General features: G+C 35.4%; 2 protein-coding genes across 4 annotated transcripts; both read right to left on the bottom strand.

The window, feature by feature from the left end:
* Positions 1–272: 272 nt before the first annotated feature.
* Positions 273–1,564, bottom strand: LOC135142302 (clavesin-1-like). Of its 2 annotated transcripts, XM_064073988.1 has the most exons (6): positions 1,339–1,564; positions 1,146–1,293; positions 844–1,096; positions 667–792; positions 505–610; positions 273–456 (listed from the first exon to the last, which is right to left on the bottom strand). In XM_064073988.1, the coding sequence occupies exons 1-6, from the start codon at positions 1,562–1,564 to the stop codon at positions 305–307; spliced, it is 1,011 nt and encodes a 336-aa protein (XP_063930058.1). In that variant the 3' UTR covers positions 273–304. The 2 variants fall into 2 exon arrangements, with proteins under 2 accessions (XP_063930058.1, XP_063930057.1); XM_064073987.1 differs by having other exon boundaries at positions 1,146–1,564.
* A 52-nt stretch (positions 1,565–1,616) lies between these two features.
* On the bottom strand, positions 1,617–15,236 carry LOC135142303 (alpha-tocopherol transfer protein-like). 2 transcript variants are annotated; one of them, XM_064073989.1, is made up of 8 exons: positions 15,162–15,236; positions 14,837–15,070; positions 8,628–9,639; positions 8,423–8,570; positions 7,556–7,811; positions 7,388–7,498; positions 1,786–1,888; positions 1,617–1,736 (listed from the first exon to the last, which is right to left on the bottom strand). In XM_064073989.1, exons 3-8 carry the CDS (start codon positions 8,779–8,781, stop codon positions 1,663–1,665), a joined length of 846 nt encoding a protein of 281 aa, XP_063930059.1. In that variant the 5' UTR covers positions 8,782–9,639; positions 14,837–15,070; positions 15,162–15,236; the 3' UTR covers positions 1,617–1,662. The 2 variants fall into 2 exon arrangements, with proteins under 2 accessions (XP_063930059.1, XP_063930060.1); XM_064073990.1 differs by having other exon boundaries at positions 8,628–9,651.
* Between the last annotated feature and the right edge of the window lie 3,541 nt (positions 15,237–18,777).

The raw sequence follows: 18,777 nt of genomic DNA on the forward strand, positions 1-18,777 counted from the left end.
TACAGATCACTTTTCATGCTGCAGTGAACTTACTGGTAGCAAAAAAATTGCTTTTAAAATTAATAATTTTAAATTTAAGTCAAAAATAACTACTGAAAGCGCATAGATGCGTCATATAAGCCCTTATCTTGTCTTCTAAAAAAATTCAAATAGATATCGCAGCACAATTTAATCTGAGAAGGATTTTTGACAGTGACAATTGATAAAAATGATTATCAACAAATGGTTAAAATATAGTTATATTTAGACATATTTGTATTTAGATAACGTTTTTATTTAGGTCGAAAACTGTCAATCATTTTTTTTAATCAACACATAAATTCTTGAAAGTACCGTCGGGTCCAAAAGAATCGTTATATTTCACTTCACCAATTCTTTTACTTTCATCTGCTACTTCATTAATCAAGAATTGATCAAGGCTGTTTATGTATTTTCTCAATTCTGCTTTGAAACTTTCTACAAAATTTAGCGTTATAAGAAATTTAAAAAAATTAAAAAACAAACCATCCATCTCGGATAATGGACTCTGTAAATCTCCACCATATTCTTGTGGCAAGGAAGCCTTATTTACAAGTTTATGAAGAGATTCGTAATCTCTGTGAATATTAATCTAAAATTACGTTAGTAGTAGCAATAGTGGCAATAATAACCTTGAAATAGGCTTACTCTGTTTGCAAGTTTTTCACCTAGAACCATATTCATAGGTGGCGACTTTATCGACTTGACAACAAGTTCAAAAAATGGAGGCGCGTTAAGAAATTCAATACCAGCGATTCGAGCAAAATAAGCTTCCTAAAAATGTTTACACATAAAAAGATTGCGCAACTGAAAAACCAAACCCACGTTGTACGGTTTAAATATGTGTCCTATTGTCTTCGCACATTTCAGGAAAACATCTTTCGTAAGTCCTTCCAGATCTTCAACAAGTCGAACATTCAAGCTATAATCGCAACGAATTGCAAACTCGTTCATAAAAAGACAGTATTTAAAAAAATTTAAAATATCATTTTCGTTGGCAAGAGCTGCATTTTTCACCTTGAAGATGATGATTCTTTCAAGATTATCAGTGAGTTGTGGCAAAGGCGTTATGAAAAAACTTAAAAATAAAGGTTAAAGGAAAATCTAAAAGAAATTTACGTTTTTACAATTGTTTCTTTCCATCCGGTATTTCGGAAGGAATTTTTAAAATTTCGTCCACTTTCCTCCCCTTCAAAGTATAGTACTTATCAATATTTTCTTTCGTTGTTTCAATTTTGAATTTGCTACGAATCAACGATATCTGAATGAAGTCATCTAAAAATAAGGCGTTAAAAGGTTTGAGGACTGTTGAAAACCCACCTTCGATTTTTTCGGGTAAATGTGGCTGCTGTTTTACCCAATCTTTGATAATCTGAACGTCACGTTGTACGTGCTCGGGATTTATATTAAATTCTTTGTAAATTTTGAATTTTACATCTTCGTCTACTTTGAAATAGTTAGTTCTGAGCATGGTGACTGAATGTTTGGAGTCGAAAGAGAAAACATTTATTAAACTGAGGTAAACGTGATTTTGCGAAGGTTTCATAATTTGAATTTGTCACGTAGTGGGATTTAACTGAGGTAAAAATAAATGCATACATGTTTAATGGCTTTGTTTTGATAAAAATAAAACACACACACTTGTCAGCTTTTTCTGGAGTAGTTTGCCACTTTTTCGAAAAATGGTTTTTGGGCTTCTACTATGTGATCCCATATTTCTGAAAATGCACTTTTTATTGTTTGTTTTTAGAGAATGTTGTTTCTTACCAACTAGGGTGTCTGTGCTTTCCGATTCTCCTCCATAATCACTGGGAAGGCATTCTTTGGGAATGTTGTTAAGAAGGGTAGATGCGTCAGAATGTGTAGTTATCTAAAAATAAATATTTCTTAACTACACAGAATGGTGCAGTTTTCTCAGTTATCAATAATTATTTCATTCTTTAGTAGTAATAATGATTATTACGAAATAATTTATCTGATGACAAAGTTCTTGAAAAAAGTACCATTATTTAATTTTATTTATGAAAATAAATCAAAAGCTTCCCTAAACAGACTATTAGTGTTCTTGGAACTTCATCAGCTTTAAGATTATAACACGATTTTTTATCATAATATGAAAAACGATGTAGGAATTTGATGCACTTAAAATTGTCTAAATCTCCATTTATAGTTACGTGCGCAACTAATATCTGTAACAGTACTCTGGACACAAAAATGAAATGGGAAAAACCATTTAAATAATCAAATAATTTTTCAGACTTCATTTGTATTAAATTTTTCATGTAATGTCCACCATCTGCCTTCACACAGTCGCTGTTGATTTTTTAAGATAAGCACTTAAGCAGGGGCAATTGATTTTTTTTTTTAAATAAGCAAAAGTAATTATTATAGTAGCCTGCATAGATATTGTAGCCGTCCATAGAGTCGAAATTTGCGAATAAAAATAAAATAAAACCGGTTCAAACGGAGCCGACGGTGGCTTGCAAATTCTGACATCACTCTGGCACACGTTGCACAGAGACGTATTTAATATTAAATGTCATCTTTTCCGTTATGATATAATCTGTTTCATTTCTTAGCTCAATCTCGTCAATAAAAACGAAGCTCTGTTCACTGTAAACAAGTTGTGGTATGGTATATTCATCGTTGCGGAGGTAGGTGGAGCGAAAAACCTGGTCATCTTAGCAGCAAACGCGGGTATAAACTAGTCCACGTGGACTGTATGTTTCCTGTCATATTTTAGTTTGCTTGAACCAATTGCGTTGCACCAAACGGTTATTACACTTGTTGAAATACATTTTCACACTTCCATCTTTCTCTAGATCGTGGGTTTCGTAGCTGTGTGACAAATCGTTTGTCGTAGATAGAAAATAGTAAGATTACAGTGACCCTAAGATTTTGTGCAATCGGTCTTAAATACGCCCCTGTGTGATACGACGCGTGCCGTAGTGACAGAACTTGCAAGCCGTCGTCGGCTCCGTTTGAGCCGGTTTTATTTTATTTTTATTCGCAAATTTCGACTCTATGGACGGCTACAATATCTATGCAGGCTACTATATCCCTTCCTTTTACTTTGTAATGAATAAAGTTAAAAAACAAGTTATATTTTCACACAAATATTAACACAAAAAAGTTATTTCACGATTGCACAAAAAATTCGTTTTAATAGGAAACACATTAAAAAATTCGGGGAAAAAATTGGAAGACACAAAACACTTCCCAGATGAGAATTAGAAAAATGTTGTGTCTAATTTCAGTAGGTCATAATTGAGTTGCACAAAAGAAACTAATATAATCCAAATGTTCATGCAATTACCAAATTAATTTTACACGTATAAACTATTTCAACACTCTAACGTTTCTGACGTAAGGTAATATTGGTACAGATGCGTTCATATACTTAGAACTTCGTCCTACGAAACAATTTATACAGATTTTTCCGCACTGGTGATTTAAGGATAAAGTCATGCCTCAATAATGTGTTTGGAACAAAAATCTAGATACGGAAATCCATCATCGTATAAAATCTGATGGCACTTTCTTTTCAGACTTTTCTAAAAAAAAATTATAAAACTCAAAATAATATTCGCTAAAAGTATAACACCCTAAACCCCGATAAAAAAATAATAAGTTTGCGTAAAATTAGAAAATAATGAACCTGCGGCAACCACTTTCAAAGATTTGGGTACGACAAGCCCGCTGCATACGAAAAAAATATATATAATTACTTCGACAGAATTTCCCTCGCCCTTGGAGTACAATCCAACAAATTCCACTTCTTTGAAAACTTATACAAAATTTTTGTTTTCTGATAACCCTTATAGGTATAGTATACAGACGGATAATATGAAATATGTTCAAAGCAAATAACCAACGAAAAATAGTGTAGTATTATTAGTGTGCACGCTTAACTTCGATTGTTTATGTTTATACATTAAATTCGACAAATCTAGCTCTTTAAAAGATGATACAATTTGATTTTACCATTTTCGTTTTGTGATAAGCTCTATAAAGTAAAAATCGGCGGCATAAATAACACGCCCGCAGTCTCTGCGCCATACGGACAGTGTAACGTATATTTAAAACACACAATTAAGGCGATACAATGTCCTTCAGCACTTGGTAATAGCAATCTGAAGCTCACGTGTATATTTATGTTTATACATCGAAAGAATGTCACGTAGAAATTAGTTTGATTTGAATGAGTTTGTCTTTCCAAAACAGAGGAGTAAGATTATTAATTGAACCACAATCGAACAAAATTTTTTAAATATTATAATCCTTATTTTATGATTATTATAAAAAGACGTGCGTATTCTCACATTTTCGAGACAATGGGGTGACGCGTTCTTAATTTGACCAATAAAAAATTTATGACGACATCCTCAACGTGGAGACTACTAGTCACAGCACAAAAGAAAAGTAACCACAGCGCCTTACCAATGCAAGAAAAAAAAGTAAACTGCCAAGTTCGGCATAGAACATGGGTCGTGGGATCGCACTGCGCTACGGAGACTTGGTAATATAAGGTTATTATAGTTTGCAAATGTTTTTGGGAAAATTTGAACTTTTAGCAAAAAAACTGAACGCGGATTCGTACACTACAAGTATAAGAGTATCTTTTTGTATAACATTTTAAAATATAATTCACTGAAATGACGTCATCAAATTGTTGGTGGGAATGTTAGCCAAATTTTGGTTAGCGTTTAACCATCTACATCATATTTCTAATATACGTACAAAATTTTACAACAATCGGTCAAGCAGTTTCGGAGACTACGTGTCTAATAAAATGTATACAGACAGACAGAAGATAGACAGACACAGACGATAAGGGAAGACTACTTTTTTCGTACTGTAGGGGTCATGAAACATAAAAGTGGCCATTCATCCGATGAACTCGATTACTATTCTTCCTTAGCTTACGCTCGGGAAGTAAAAATGTAATAAACACACGAAATAATTTTTTTTCTACAATATTTCTAATTTGGACAATCGCTTTGCAAAGTCCAACTGTAATCATATTACGGGTTCACCGGCCTTGGATACCAAGGCCGGTATACATAAACATAAACAAGGATGTTGAATGTAGGATACATTCAACATCCTTGTTTATGTCTTGGTTTTCTCTATGCTCTTCGCTGCAATCGCCATGATTGTAAGGAAATTCATGCATGTAAGAAATGAGTTTTAATGCGCAGGTTAGCTCTCATATTTTCAAATTTCTCTAACAAATTGGCGACTGTGTCGCAATAGCCTGTTGGTATATAATTAGAGAGCGGATTTCTGTCGGGCTAGACAAGGCCAAACTCGGTACGGCTCGTACGGGATGGGATTTCATTGCAGTTACCGGCTGCACTTCGTTTATTTGAGATTAGAATAACGCTGCTTCGTTGCACTCTGCTGTTAATTCCAGTTCTCATTTACTTAGCCGTTTGATTAATAAATCGTTAATTGTATTTATGGAATAAAGTGACAATTAAATTCAGTGATTACCTATCACCCGCTACTGAGTCCCGGCGATGCAGCGCGTCCCCACCTATAATCGTGACGTAGCCCGACAGAAATCCGCTGTCTATATATAATACATACTGTAAATCTAATAAGCATACCATCTAAAATAAATAATTCCATTTTACAATGTTTGCCTTGTTCCTGATTCCTCTAAGTAATCTCATCCGTAACAATATTTATATTATTGATATAACATATATACTTTCACGTAACGTACTCGTATTCAAATTAACTATGATCCATAGCAATTTTCACTTCGGCCGAGCGATCTTAAGCACATTCGGTTTCTTTTTGTTCCCCTGTTTAATATTGATATCGCACCTATTTTTGAATACAATTCACTCTATTGATATATGATAGTGTACAATGTATTATTTAATCTCTTAGTACTTACATCATGGCACTTTATTTTTCTTTTAAAGATACATACCTAATTTTTTTTTTTTAGATTATAGATAATAATTGGATGAAAGGAATAGCGATTATTATTAATGTAGTACAGCTGTGTATCTACCTAAATTTAAAACTGTCAGTCTAGTCCATTCAGTTCTCATAAAATATGTTACTAGTTTTTTTCTAAGTCGATATTTAAACAATTATTTTTGATCCTACATCTTATCTAATGAATGTGTGTATTGGGCCTAATTTTTGGTCAGTAGGTAATTTACGTGAATTCTTAAGTTCTTATACACCCAAAATTTTAGAAATTGAATCAGTTCCAAACTTTACTCATCGTTTAATTTAGTTCCACCCCTTTTTACTTCCTGAGAGTAATCAAGTTAATTGAATGCTAACCAAATTTTATAGTCATCCCCACCACCAATGTAACACATTTCCTCAAAATTTTTGAGTGTAGGTAGGTGGGATTTGTTGTTTATTAATCTATTTTCAGATTTTCCCTGTGGCATCCAAATTTTCGCAAAAAATCGAAATTGTACAGCAATCGTTTATTCTGGTACATGCTGAGTTCGTACAAGGTTATTCTTGGCATACAACGTAGTGTTCCGCTTCCGTGTGTGTTCCGACACGGAGTTTTTTTTCACCGTTACTGGCTGCTATTATATAGATAATCAATAAAAAAATATAATAGTATATTTTTTTATTGATCAAATCTCAAGCAAGGTATATCCCCGTGCTTTATTATTAGTATTACACGGCACGTATCGGAATTAACATACTCCGCTGAAATAATGTTGGTCGGAACATTTTCAAGTGGGAAAACGCATTAATACAAGCTTGCTTAATCAATGCTTTCAAGTTTTTGGAGCAATTGTTAATCTGTTTTACCATAATAGGTTGACGACGAGACACTTTAGACCAAATATAAGCAAGTGTGATTTCGCAACATGTAATACGTTGGAATTAGTGGTCAATATGGATGATTAAAATATGATACATTAATGTATTCAGAAGAAAAAGCTCTACAACAATCTCTAAAAAAATATATAGTGTCATTTAAAAAAAAGTGGGAGGTCATAGACAAACAAAACAAATATAGGATACCAAAACACAATACATTTATATGATGTTATTTAACTTTTTACACTGTTACTGGTATTACTTATCTATATTTGTTTGAATGTGTAGAGGTTATCACAAATAAAAGTTCGCAAGATAATTTTTTTTAATTTTTCGAATAGGCGGAATTTGTTGGACTGTATTTCAGGGGACTACATTGAGATCTTTTAAAATTTAATCTTCTTTAAAATACAAAAAGTGTAACTTGCTTTGCATCATTGAGAAGCTGCAAGTATAAAAATTCTTGAAAAAATTAGGTTAAAAAATCGTCATTTCATTTCCTTGAAATCATTGAAACTGTCGACAAAACTTCACATTTTTCGAACATAAAACTTACCCTTGAAAACATTTTAGGCTTGAGAAGGACTCTTCCAATCCCCAATAATGCGGTCATCAATCTTGGTGCATTCAGCAGTTCAAACCCAGAAATTCTTATTCTGAGTATATTCTAAAGGTGAAGAACAATGTAAAATAGAGTTGCACCACATCTTACTATAATAGTTACTTCACAAATGGACACCAATTTGAACAAATCCCTCAGATTTACTTTAAACAGATCCAACATGGTAAAACCTTCAAAATCCAGAAGAAAACGTATGCTTGGTGTGTAATCGTTGTTGTACATGATAATTCCTGTTGTCACCGTCACTAGTATCATCTGATTAATGTCGAATTTTCTACTAGACATATTTTTTTGGAGGAGTTTCAGGATACCAATTCTTTCAAAATTAGGTGCCAAGGTTGGGGATGCCATCGCTACACTAAAAATGTATTCTTCCTAAGATTAAAGTTATTATTACTATGTATTATAACAATTACGCCAAAATTAATTCGATTTTATTATGGTGTGAACTTTGTAAAGGCATTTATAATTCCAGTTGTCAGGTACCTATGCATTTACCCACCTTTAGAACATGGTACACTTAATACTTGTTTTTATACAAACCAGTTTTATTACAATAAATTATTACACAAGGTGACTCTAAAGCAGCGAGACGTTATATGCATTGACATCTCTTCAAAAAGCTTTGGCATTTTTAAGATCATTTTTCATACGATTACTTACAACGTCTAAAATAAATATACACTATGGAGATCCTGAAATATTTCGCAAAACTATATTAAAAATTATTAATTTAACTAGTAATTGTTATTTTATTAAAGAACCACTCATTGTTGACACAGGATACACAAATTAGCTAAAGAAAAAGAGACAAGTAAATATAGAATTTAATTTCATTTAAGAAACAGAAATAGTACGAAATTTCAACGTGGCCGGTTTTTTTGCCGGTCAGTATATTTAGTATGGAGACTGCGTCGGGGCGTTATTTTATTAGTAGGTACTCTGTATACACTTCTGAAAAAATCTTACCCCACTTCTTCTGACGGCTTAAATTTTCCGAGCTTCTTAAAAACTTCGGGATATTTACTCATATACTTAAAATAATTCTCAATATTCTTCTTCACGTAGTCGTCCTTAAACTTGCTTCTCAGTAACATAATATCCAAATAAGCCTCATCTGAAATTTATAAACATTTACCTGTAAAACAACTTACATTTGCTTTTTTTCCTCTACCGTGGCTTTCCTCAGGCAAGTGCGGATTACTCTGGACCCATTTCTTCAGTTCTTCCACTTTCACTTTCACTTCATCATCACTGAGACCAAAAAGTGCTCGAATTTTCGTTCTGTCTTCCCTGCACACGTTGTAACCTTCTATCTCGATGACCATTATTAAACTAATAGAGCACTTGTCTAAAACTCGTTTATTAACAAAGCGTACTGCTCGATGTGAAAGTGATGTTTATGTGGGTATATAATCGTTGTTTTGATCTAAGATAGGTCTGAATCTTGTTTGTTTTTATCAATACTTTACCAAAATATCGTCACTCGTTTGTCCAAAAGAAAGTTGGATACTGAACTTGGTGGTCAAGGACTATTTGTGTAATGTAATTAAAAATATCTAACCAATAACACTATCTGATGCGTATATATTAAACGTACAATCATTATGAAATTATGTAACTGCTAGCCTAATAACATGCTTACTTAACTGTTATATTACAATGTGTAAAAAATCTCCAATTAATTTTCTTGAAGCAATTTTCATGAATCGTGTTTTACATAACCAATGTGACAGGGGTTTGTTCACACTGCAAATTCATTTGTGTTATCTCAAGCTGCTTGCATTATTGAACAAAATTGTGTATGTATTAATGTTTAAAAAGGATGTAAACAATAATTTGCATATATTTATGGCACAGTTAAAGCTAGTAGTTTGTTTTGGCTTAGTCATTCTAAAGTACAATTACTTTAGAATGACTGGCAATCTGTAGCGTGCTATCAATTTTGGACAACGTTTACCCTGTTTGTATAAAATATATCTACATATTAAATATAAATTAGTGACATTTCCTTCTTTTAAATATACCTCCATTAGATTACAAAGTCTATAATAACCAGTACGTGGAAATTTATCTCACCGCTGCAATCCCCCAGTTGAAGTAAGGTGTGTTTTACGGCGAATAGCGGGGACGCTTCCATCTGGTCCACAAGGTCGTAGCCAGGGCGTCGCTAGGAGTGTTTACACCTAGTAAAAAAACTACTTCTATATTACTATATTACTTCAAATAATAATACTCGATGCCCTTTTTAATTTTTCAACCACAGGACCACAGATTTGTGATCTTGAAATGTTATATTATGTTGAAATAGTCCAAAAGAAAAATATATTTGTAATCAAACTATCGCCGCGACAGCGCTTGTTCTAGCGTATGAGATACAGTTCCGCGCGTTGATAATAACAAAACAATTTAAACTAAGATGTCGCCGACTGAGTGCGTTATTTATTACAGTTTTAATAAAATGTTGATCTTGTATTTGCTTGCAGAATATAAAATAAAGTTTTCTTAACACATTTTTGCTATTATTTTTAAGACCCACCACTGACCCGGAAATGACCGGCATTCAGGCAAAACTTCTATCATTACTAAGACCAAGTAATGATATGCTTTGATTAGATTACCAAAACAACTTTCGAGATTCTAGAATTACAGCATACAAATTAGTCTGCTATTATTCTCTAATCTATACAGGGTGACTGCGAAATATGTGCAAATATTTTAACCACGGCATCCCCCACCCCAGTAGAGCCGAAATATAGAAAAAACAAATTAAAAATCGAATGGGGCAAAACCCCCATGAACCACCCTCGACACGGAGGCACTGAGCCACCTTGTAAACAGAGTTGGAAAAACGTTCGACTAAAAACGACCCAAACACTTTCAGTTTCAATTAAAAATAAAACCGACTTTTTGCTGCTTATCATTCGTTCATTCATTTACTCATTCATCGTTAAAGGTCAGTGTGAAAGTTTTTTGGTAATTTTGATTCTGACGGATGTTTGGTCCTTGTCACAACGATTTTACATTGTTTATTGGAACAGAAATAAGAGCAACTTAGAATGCTACTACCTTTTTACAAGAAATGTTGAAAATGTTGTTCTTGACTAGCAATATAGGCGTCAGAGCGTCGCAAGAGGTTTGTTGATATAGGCAAAAAAACACCGGAGTAGCGGCTGCCACTTTCACTTGTTGAAGCTCTTCAATAATTTCTGGACACTGTTGATTTCCACAAACGAATTGTTTCATCCAACCAATACACCTTTCTCGAAAACCGTCTCTTGAAATCGTACTTGTTGACGACTATGTGGAGTTCCATTGGACAAAAAGTGAGTTACACAACGTGGACAATCAGTGGACTCCAAACCGTGCACTTTGTCAACATGGTATGGATGTGGCCGTGTTCTTTTAATGTAGGATGCACTACAAACTGCGAAAATCCAAATTCTCCTTTCTGCCCCATCACGACCACGATCGTAAATTTGAGGTTGAAGGTAACATGATCTCGGAGATGCTGTACCACCATATCGACACACTCTGCATTGGAAAACTGGACCATACACCGATTTCAACGACCGCTCGATAATGACTGGCCCTTTTCGTGTTTTTCACGTTGCGATTAAAAAAGTGCCTGATAAAGTTACTTTTTTGGTTCTTACTCCGAGTCCCCTACCCATTCATTGCAGTAATTATGTAGGTCACGAAATATTACCAGCGGCGCGTATAACAATTTACATTTAATTTAAAATAATTTTTTCTAGACACTGCTACCACTTAGGACCGTGAATTTTTGCCAGTGACATAATCATATTGTGAGCTATTGCCCATTTTTTTTTTTGCATGTATTTCGCAGTCAGCCTGTATAACCCCATTCCCAAAAGTCTAGCGTAACTACCGATCATTTATCCGCGCATCACTTGGAAAGTGACCTACACTACTCACTACACTGACCTACTGGTGTTAATCTAATCTGACTGACATGATCAGACTGTTCGAAAAACTGACGAACAATATGACATGTTCCTAACAAAACAGCTTTTTGAATTTTGACAATTATTGAATCATTCAAATGCAAAAGTCTTTAAATTCTCAACTAAGCTATTTGGGACTACACCTACATTAGAGATAACTAAGGGCAGAATTGAATTTTTTTTAAGATTCAACATGGATTTCATTTCTATCGATAATTGTAAATATTTTGAAATCTTGGTGTGGTATGTTTGAATAATGTTGTTTGTGTTAGGAATAGCAATGTCAATGAGAATGGCTTCGTTCGTGTGTTTTTTTATAAGTATGATGTCTGGTCTGTTAGCTGTAATGTTTAAGTCTGTAAGTATTGTGCGATCCCAGTATAATTTGTATTTGTTATTTTCAAGGAACTGAGATGGAATGTAAGTGTAATAGGGTGTCGTATCTTCGATTAAGTTCATAAGTGTTGCTAATTCTTTGTAAATGATTTTGGCTGCGTTATCGTGTCTAGCTTTGTAGTTAGTTTGTGCCAGGATGTTGCACGAGGAGGTTATGTGCTGAATCGTTTCAGGTTTTGCTTTGCAGAGGCGACAGCAGTCGTTTCTTATATTCGGATCTTTGATGATGTATTTTCTGTAATTCTTGGTAGGTATTGATTACTTGGTCTTGAATAGCAAACACAAATCCTTCTGTTTCGGCATACAAACTTGATTTTTTTAACCAAATCAATGACATCTTCTTATTGACATGAGTTTCTTCTAAGTCTTTGTAGAATTTTCCATGTAGTTGTTTTTGTTTTAGCCCACTTATTATTTTGTCTATTGTGTGGGGGGTGTGGATTTCTTCGGTGTTCGACAGATTTAAGGGTGTGTGGTTCAAATCTGCTCTTGTGATGGTGCGAAACATTTTATTTCTTTCCGCTCGTTTCAAGAAATACTTCTTCAGATCTGAGATTTGTCTCTGATATAAGTTTTCTAGGTTCTGGAAACCCCATCCTCCCTTCTGTCTTGGTAATGAGAATCTTTCAATCGACGATTTTGGATGATGCCTTCTATACTGTGTGAAGATTTTCCTTATTGCGATGTTTAAATTTTCAAGATCAGTCTTGGACCATTTAATGACTCCAAAAGAATATGTTAGAAGTGAAACGCAGAATGTATTTACTGCTTTCATTAATTTTTTTCCATTTAACTGTGTCTTCAGTATTAATTATTTTCGTTTTGGTATGATTGATGTGGGAGGATTAACAGAAACCCAGATATTTGTATGTATCATTTCGTTCTTGGGCTTCGATTATTTCGTTATTCTGGGTTATATGTGGTACTTGATGTTGGACGCCTTTTCTGATTGCTTGGGTCTTACATTTCTCAATACCAAAACTGTTCAGTCAGATTTAATAGGTTTGTTAACTGATTTTGTGTACTTGCATTCTGTTTTCTCTTTGTTTGTTAATTCTTATATTGAACCCATAATAGCAGCTGTTCAGGATATCGGAGAGAGGATTTATTGCTAAGCAGAACCATAACGGGCTAAGAGAATCCCCTTGAAAAATTCCTCTTCGGATCATTATTGGATCTGACTGAATTGTTTGTTCATTTAAGGTTATTTGAAGGGTGGTCTTCCAAAATTCCATGGAGCATTTGAGAAAAGTGCAGATTTTAGTATCAATTTTGTATAATTCCAGAATTTTGCATAGCCAGGAATGAGGGACAGAATCGTAAGTTTTCTTATAATCAATAAAAGCAGTACATATGTTTCGGTTTTCTTTTCTAGCTTGTTCACAGATGATGGAATCTATGATTAATTGCTCTTTGCAACCAAAGGATCTTTTAATACATCCTTTCTGTTCTTCATTAATGATGTCAGAGTTAAAACAATGTTGATAGATTTTTTGTGTAATGCATGAGGTTAATATTTTATAGATTGTCGGTAAACATGTGTTAGGTCTGTATTTTGATGGATTTTTTGTGTCGTTATCTTTAGGTTTTAGGTATGTTACACCATGACATAAGAATATTGGAAAGGAGGATGGGTCTAGAAGGAACTGATTTAAGTGATGTAGTAAATGAATATGTACACAATTTAATTTTTTTATCCAAAAATTATGAATTTTGTCTGGTCCTGGTGATTTCCAGTTGTGTGTCTTATGGATGGTATTTATTAATTCGGCAAGTGTTATCTGATGATCATTCATTGGTGTAACTGTGGATAGTTTATGGGATATATGAGGAATCCATTTGGCAGATTGGTTAAATTCAAATTCTTGAGACCAAAGTTTTGACCAAAATGTTGTTACATCCTGTGAACTTGGAAGTTCACCGGATAATTGAGTTTTGTTTGAATTAGTTAAATGTTGATAGAATAGTTTTTCGTTGTTTAAAAATTTAGTGTTATGAATTTTTCTGAGATGTGATTGTTTGTATCTTTTAAGTCGTTTGCTATATAAGGAAAGTTTTTGTAATAGGGTATTTTTAATTTAGGATAGTGTTGTGTTGTACTCATTTTATTTTTATTGATTTTTGTCAACAGATTTCTTCTATTATTTTAATTTTAATTGATTTCTGTAGAAAAAAAAAATTAGAACACATTTCTTGACACATTTTCTCCGCGACTAATCCAACTTAATCTACTTTTCGTAAACATCCATTTTTATGCATGCTGATGCTCCCATCTTATTATTTGAATACACTAACCGGTAAATGGGAATGTTTTTGACGAGACTCAAATTCTCCACTGCCTCACCGCTTTTAGGCTTGTTCTGGAGTACCCATCGCGACTACCGTTTCCAGGCTTTTCTTCAGCGAACGCTGTCCGGCTGCCGTCACTGACAATGAGTCACCCATCATCGATGCACACAGAGACTTTAAATATTTAAAGTCTCTGGGTGCACATACTAGAAAACCCATAAGCGTCGTACCGGACGCCGGCCGTATGGGTTTATCTCATAACAATATGTTACATTAACTCCAAATTGATTTTTCGGGGAGCAATTGTAATATTACTCAGAATAACCAATAACGGGACACATACAATTGTACTAATAATTACACTATACTGTATTCACTGAAACGAGTCATCCGGTCAAAATAAACAAGTTGGCATAATCATCACGTGGACAGTCGAAATACGCATTTTCATTGATCACATCTCATTTTGATCGAGATGCTAACATTAAATATTTGTTATTTATCATGTCATCGACGGATTCTGTAGAGGAGGCTCTTGTGAATGCACTTTCTCCTCAGACAAGAAAAGAAAAAGGGCACCTGTTTTTGAGGAAAGCGCACTGGTCTGTTGAACGGAGCAACGGTAGATTCACGTGATGTTTTGGTGAGGTGACTTTTTTTAGTGAATACAGCATAGTTACAAATATATTTAATCTAGACAAGTGGAATCTTGCAGTAGTTTCTGACCTACCTTGGATAGAATAATTCCAACACACATAAACACAGGCAGCACATCAACTCTCATAGTCATAGATGATGTTTTTGCTTATGGGGAACGCTCTGGATGTCTGGTTTACTGTGCTGTTTTTTCTTGGAACCAAGCCTAACAACAGTTTGCCACAAATGATAAGGTCCTATTTAATCGATTTACAGTTTAGCGAAACGAAGACCCACTATTCGACCTCTCTCAAAGCCCCAGAGTTGCCTAAAATTTATAAGCCGACTCATTCTAGGCCTTGTGATAAACATGTTAAACATAATAATGTGCCAAAAATGGTCAAATGAGCCATACATACCAGGATAAATTTTTCTTTAGCGGACAAGAATTAGACTATATAAGTATAATGTTTCATTACAAAATCAACATTCCTTCTTGATGTTTTATTTTGGCCACTCAGTATAGGTTGACCGAATTTTTTTAAGCCACCATGTAGGAAACATTTATAATAAACCCTGCATAAATATGCAAAATATTAGAAGTCTGTACGTGTAATTTATCAACATACTCATAGTTTTTAAAACTACCTAAAAAAGAAAATAAATAAGTAGTTTTATTTAGTTCTTTACAGATTTCTTTAATATTAAATACACGACTTTATTATCCTCAAACTGAATTCCTGTAACACTTTTAAATAAAATAAAGCAGATAACAGCTTCTATTGCTATCAAGAGGTCCACGGGGTTCATATCGAGCGTTGATTAAGATTACATACTTTTTTAACCGGTCAATAAATATGTTTCTTTCTTTTTTTTTTGGTACGATGATTTTTTTTAAACGTTGTTATCATGTGTAGAATGAAATACACTCTCAAACGAGGAACCATTCGATCTCCATGTCATTTAAAATTTTTCTCTTCATGTCATAGTTTTACCATTACTGTTAGGGACACTGCATGGCCTAGTTGATAATAGCGAAAACTCGAATATTATCAACCTTTTTGGTCTTACTTATGCCATAGAAAACAATATGTCACCTACCAAAACATACAGTCTGATTTATGTAAATGTTGGTGTACCACGGGATCAGTCTTAGGACCACTGATATTATGACTTATATTAGTGATTGCCTATTTACCTGCCTCAAGTAGGCATGGCAAAAGTTTTGAATTACTGTTGCTGTATATAATAATTATATTATAGAAGCACCTCAACTAGGGTAATAATAGGTGATAGGGGGGCGGTGGTCAAATGTGTTTTCTCTGTATTCCTTGTTTGCAAATTGCTGGACCCTCTGTACATAATATGGTTATAATACGAGGTACTCTTGTACGGGAGGTGCAGTAATTAATGTAGCCACTTTTAGTTGATCATAAGGTAAATAATGGTGAACACCTTATCTCGTTGTTTTTTGGATCTCATTTCTGAATGATGTATGATTTTTGGTTACCTATCTAATATTTGGCCAGAATGACGTCTCACAATCCCGTTCCCTCTGAAGACCAAGCAATTATTATCATCGTGACCCCAAAAATACGAAAAAACTGGTCGTCCGTTTCCGTCTGTCTGGCATCTGTGTCGATTTTTATTAGACACGTAATCTCTGAAACTACTAGATTATATTAGATATTGTTACGTTGATTGGTGATTAAAAATCGGCGTGTGTAGAACTCAACAATTTATTTCTCAGTAACACAAATTTACACGATTAATTACACGGAGATTATATACAAAACAATTTCGACTCGACTGGAATGGATTTGACTAGTCTCAAACTCTATCATTTACTGGACTCGATTCATGACTGAATCCCCTCATTCCGAAGATGGACTATATTTAAACACATACTTCCTTTCTAGCTATTCCGAGGTTTTTCTGGAGTACCCATCGCGACTTCTGTTTCCAGGCTTGTCTTTAGCGAACGCCGCCCGACCGCCGTGACCGACGATGAGTCACCCATCATCGCAGTACATACTGGAAGCCCTCGAGAAAACTCATAGGCGTCATACCGGGGTGCGTATGGGTTTATTTCGTAACAATATACTTATTAGGAATATCATGTAGATGGTAAAACGCTAACCAAAATTTGGTTAATCATCCCCACAAACAACTTGATGACGTCATTTCAGCGATATCGATACCAGAACCCTACCGCTCAGAAAAACCGGATGCTACAAGAAGGCGTCATTGAACCTTCAGAAAACCTTTGTCCTGCGCCGCAAGAAAAGATGCCAAGCACCATATTTGTATTGACTTCCGTCGAGTCAACACCAAAAAAATGCATATCCGCTACTGTACATCAGAGGCAGATAATTTTCCAGTATTGATTTAAAGCAAGGATATTAGCAGCTTCTAGAATCCATGCCGAGTCCGGAAATTAACAACAAAACGTTCACCTACCTTGACGACAACATTGTTTTGGGCAAGACGTGGGACGAACACAAGAGCAACCTAGAAGCCATCTTTATGAAGCTTCGTGAAGCCAGTTTGGTGCCGAATCCGAAGAAGTGTAAATTTTTCCAGAAATCTTTGAAGTATCTTCGACATTTTTTTTTCAAATTTCCACAGCTCCGACAAAGAGCGATCTAGTATATATCGCTGCCGACGTCTGCCCGTAAATTACGTCGTTTCCTATAAGTAGCATCTGGTACCGAAAATTTGTGCAGGTGTTTGCACAAACAGCAGAACCTCTGAGCCTCCCACTTAAGAAGAATCACCGGTAGGAGCGACAAGTGCCACAAGAAACCGCGTTCCCTGAACTGAAGCACCGAGTAACCACAGCACTTGTGCTCGTGTGCCCGAATTTTTCCAAACCTTTTACGTTTCAGGTCGATGCCAGCAACCAAGGCTTGGGAGCTGCTCTAATCCAGGAAATATCCCGACAGGAACGGATAATAACTTATGCGAGTAGCAGCCAAGCCAAGCCACAAAAAACAGCTATGTTCGACCATCACTCATTGAAATGGTTACTGAGGAAACCGAATCCTGGGGTTGCCTTACACGCTGGATAATGTCACTGCAACAATACGATTTTGAGGTCATGTACCGAAGAGATGTCCTGAACCAAGTAACCGATATCAGACGACGTCGTTACCGCCGAAGTTGCTGTCGTTAGCTCCGCTACCGAATGCAAGTGGTACGATACAAATTGCCTGCAAACATCTGCTAATCCAGATGTATTTCCTGTTTTCAAAATCGAAGATGGAAAATTATTGCACCGCTTCCACGACCGAACCGAGTTGGGAGAAAACTGGATTTATAAATCCGTGCAGGCTGTGCTTTCCGAAACCGCAACATTTCGTCATCCTATCCGAAAATCATGATTCACGGCCAAAACCATAGCTCGAATCGCCAGGGATTTTCCGCGAAATCGCCGATTATGTCCACAAGTGCGGTTCCTGTCAGCGATTCAAGATTCCTCAGCGACCTACCGCAGGTCTGGATCTGCCAGAACCGTTTTACCAAATGAGTAGATATGCACGCCCTGAGAAAAGCTTCCACCGCCACGGTTGTTCGAACCCTAATCGACCACATTATAACGAAAATTGGGTGCCTCAGAAGAACTACCGCATTCAGCATCGTTTGACACCTCCGTGAACGCCTCACGGCACCCCCGTAGAGAGAACCAATCGCGTCGTAAAGACCATGAGCCCCTAGTACTGTGAAACTGATCACATAAAATGGGACGAAAACCTAAACAACTTTATGCTCGCAAGAAACTCTTTTCAACGCGGATCCACCGGATTTTCCCCCGGCATTCTTGAATTTTGCTCACGAAATCCCTATCCTGATATCACGACCACTATAGCAGAGAAACCGACGTTGCTACCGAAGATCCTTCCGTCAACCCCGAATAATATTCCGACCGTAGGTACCAAACGTACGAGTTGATCAAGCTGAATCGAATCCACGCGCTCCAGATACAGGATGTTTCTCCGCTGACGTTTAGCTCCGAAGTTCTCCGTCTCCTACCAA

Source organism: Zophobas morio, unplaced genomic scaffold, assembly GCF_036711695.1.
Source record: "Zophobas morio isolate AGI-343-1 ecotype UQ-CSIRO unplaced genomic scaffold, CSIRO_AGI_Zmor_V1 ptg000046l, whole genome shotgun sequence".
NCBI lineage: Eukaryota > Metazoa > Arthropoda > Insecta > Coleoptera > Tenebrionidae > Zophobas > Zophobas morio.

Coding starts and splice junctions, on each gene's coding strand:
- LOC135142302 (XM_064073987.1), bottom strand. CDS start 1,564: ATGAAACCTTCGCAAAATCACGTTTACCTCAGTTTAATAAATGTTTTC. Junction 793..843: donor ACATATTTAAACCGTACAAC/GTGGGTTTGGTT, acceptor AAACATTTTTAG/GAAGCTTATTTTGCTCGAAT. Junction 457..504: donor TCCATTATCCGAGATGGATG/GTTTGTTTTTTA, acceptor TAAATTTTGTAG/AAAGTTTCAAAGCAGAATTG.
- LOC135142303 (XM_064073989.1), bottom strand. CDS start 8,781: ATGGTCATCGAGATAGAAGGTTACAACGTGTGCAGGGAAGACAGAACG. Junction 7,499..7,555: donor AATTGGTGTCCATTTGTGAA/GTAACTATTATA, acceptor CTTCACCTTTAG/AATATACTCAGAATAAGAAT. Junction 1,889..7,387: donor AGCCTAAAATGTTTTCAAGG/GTAAGTTTTATG, acceptor ATTTATTTTTAG/ATAACTACACATTCTGACGC.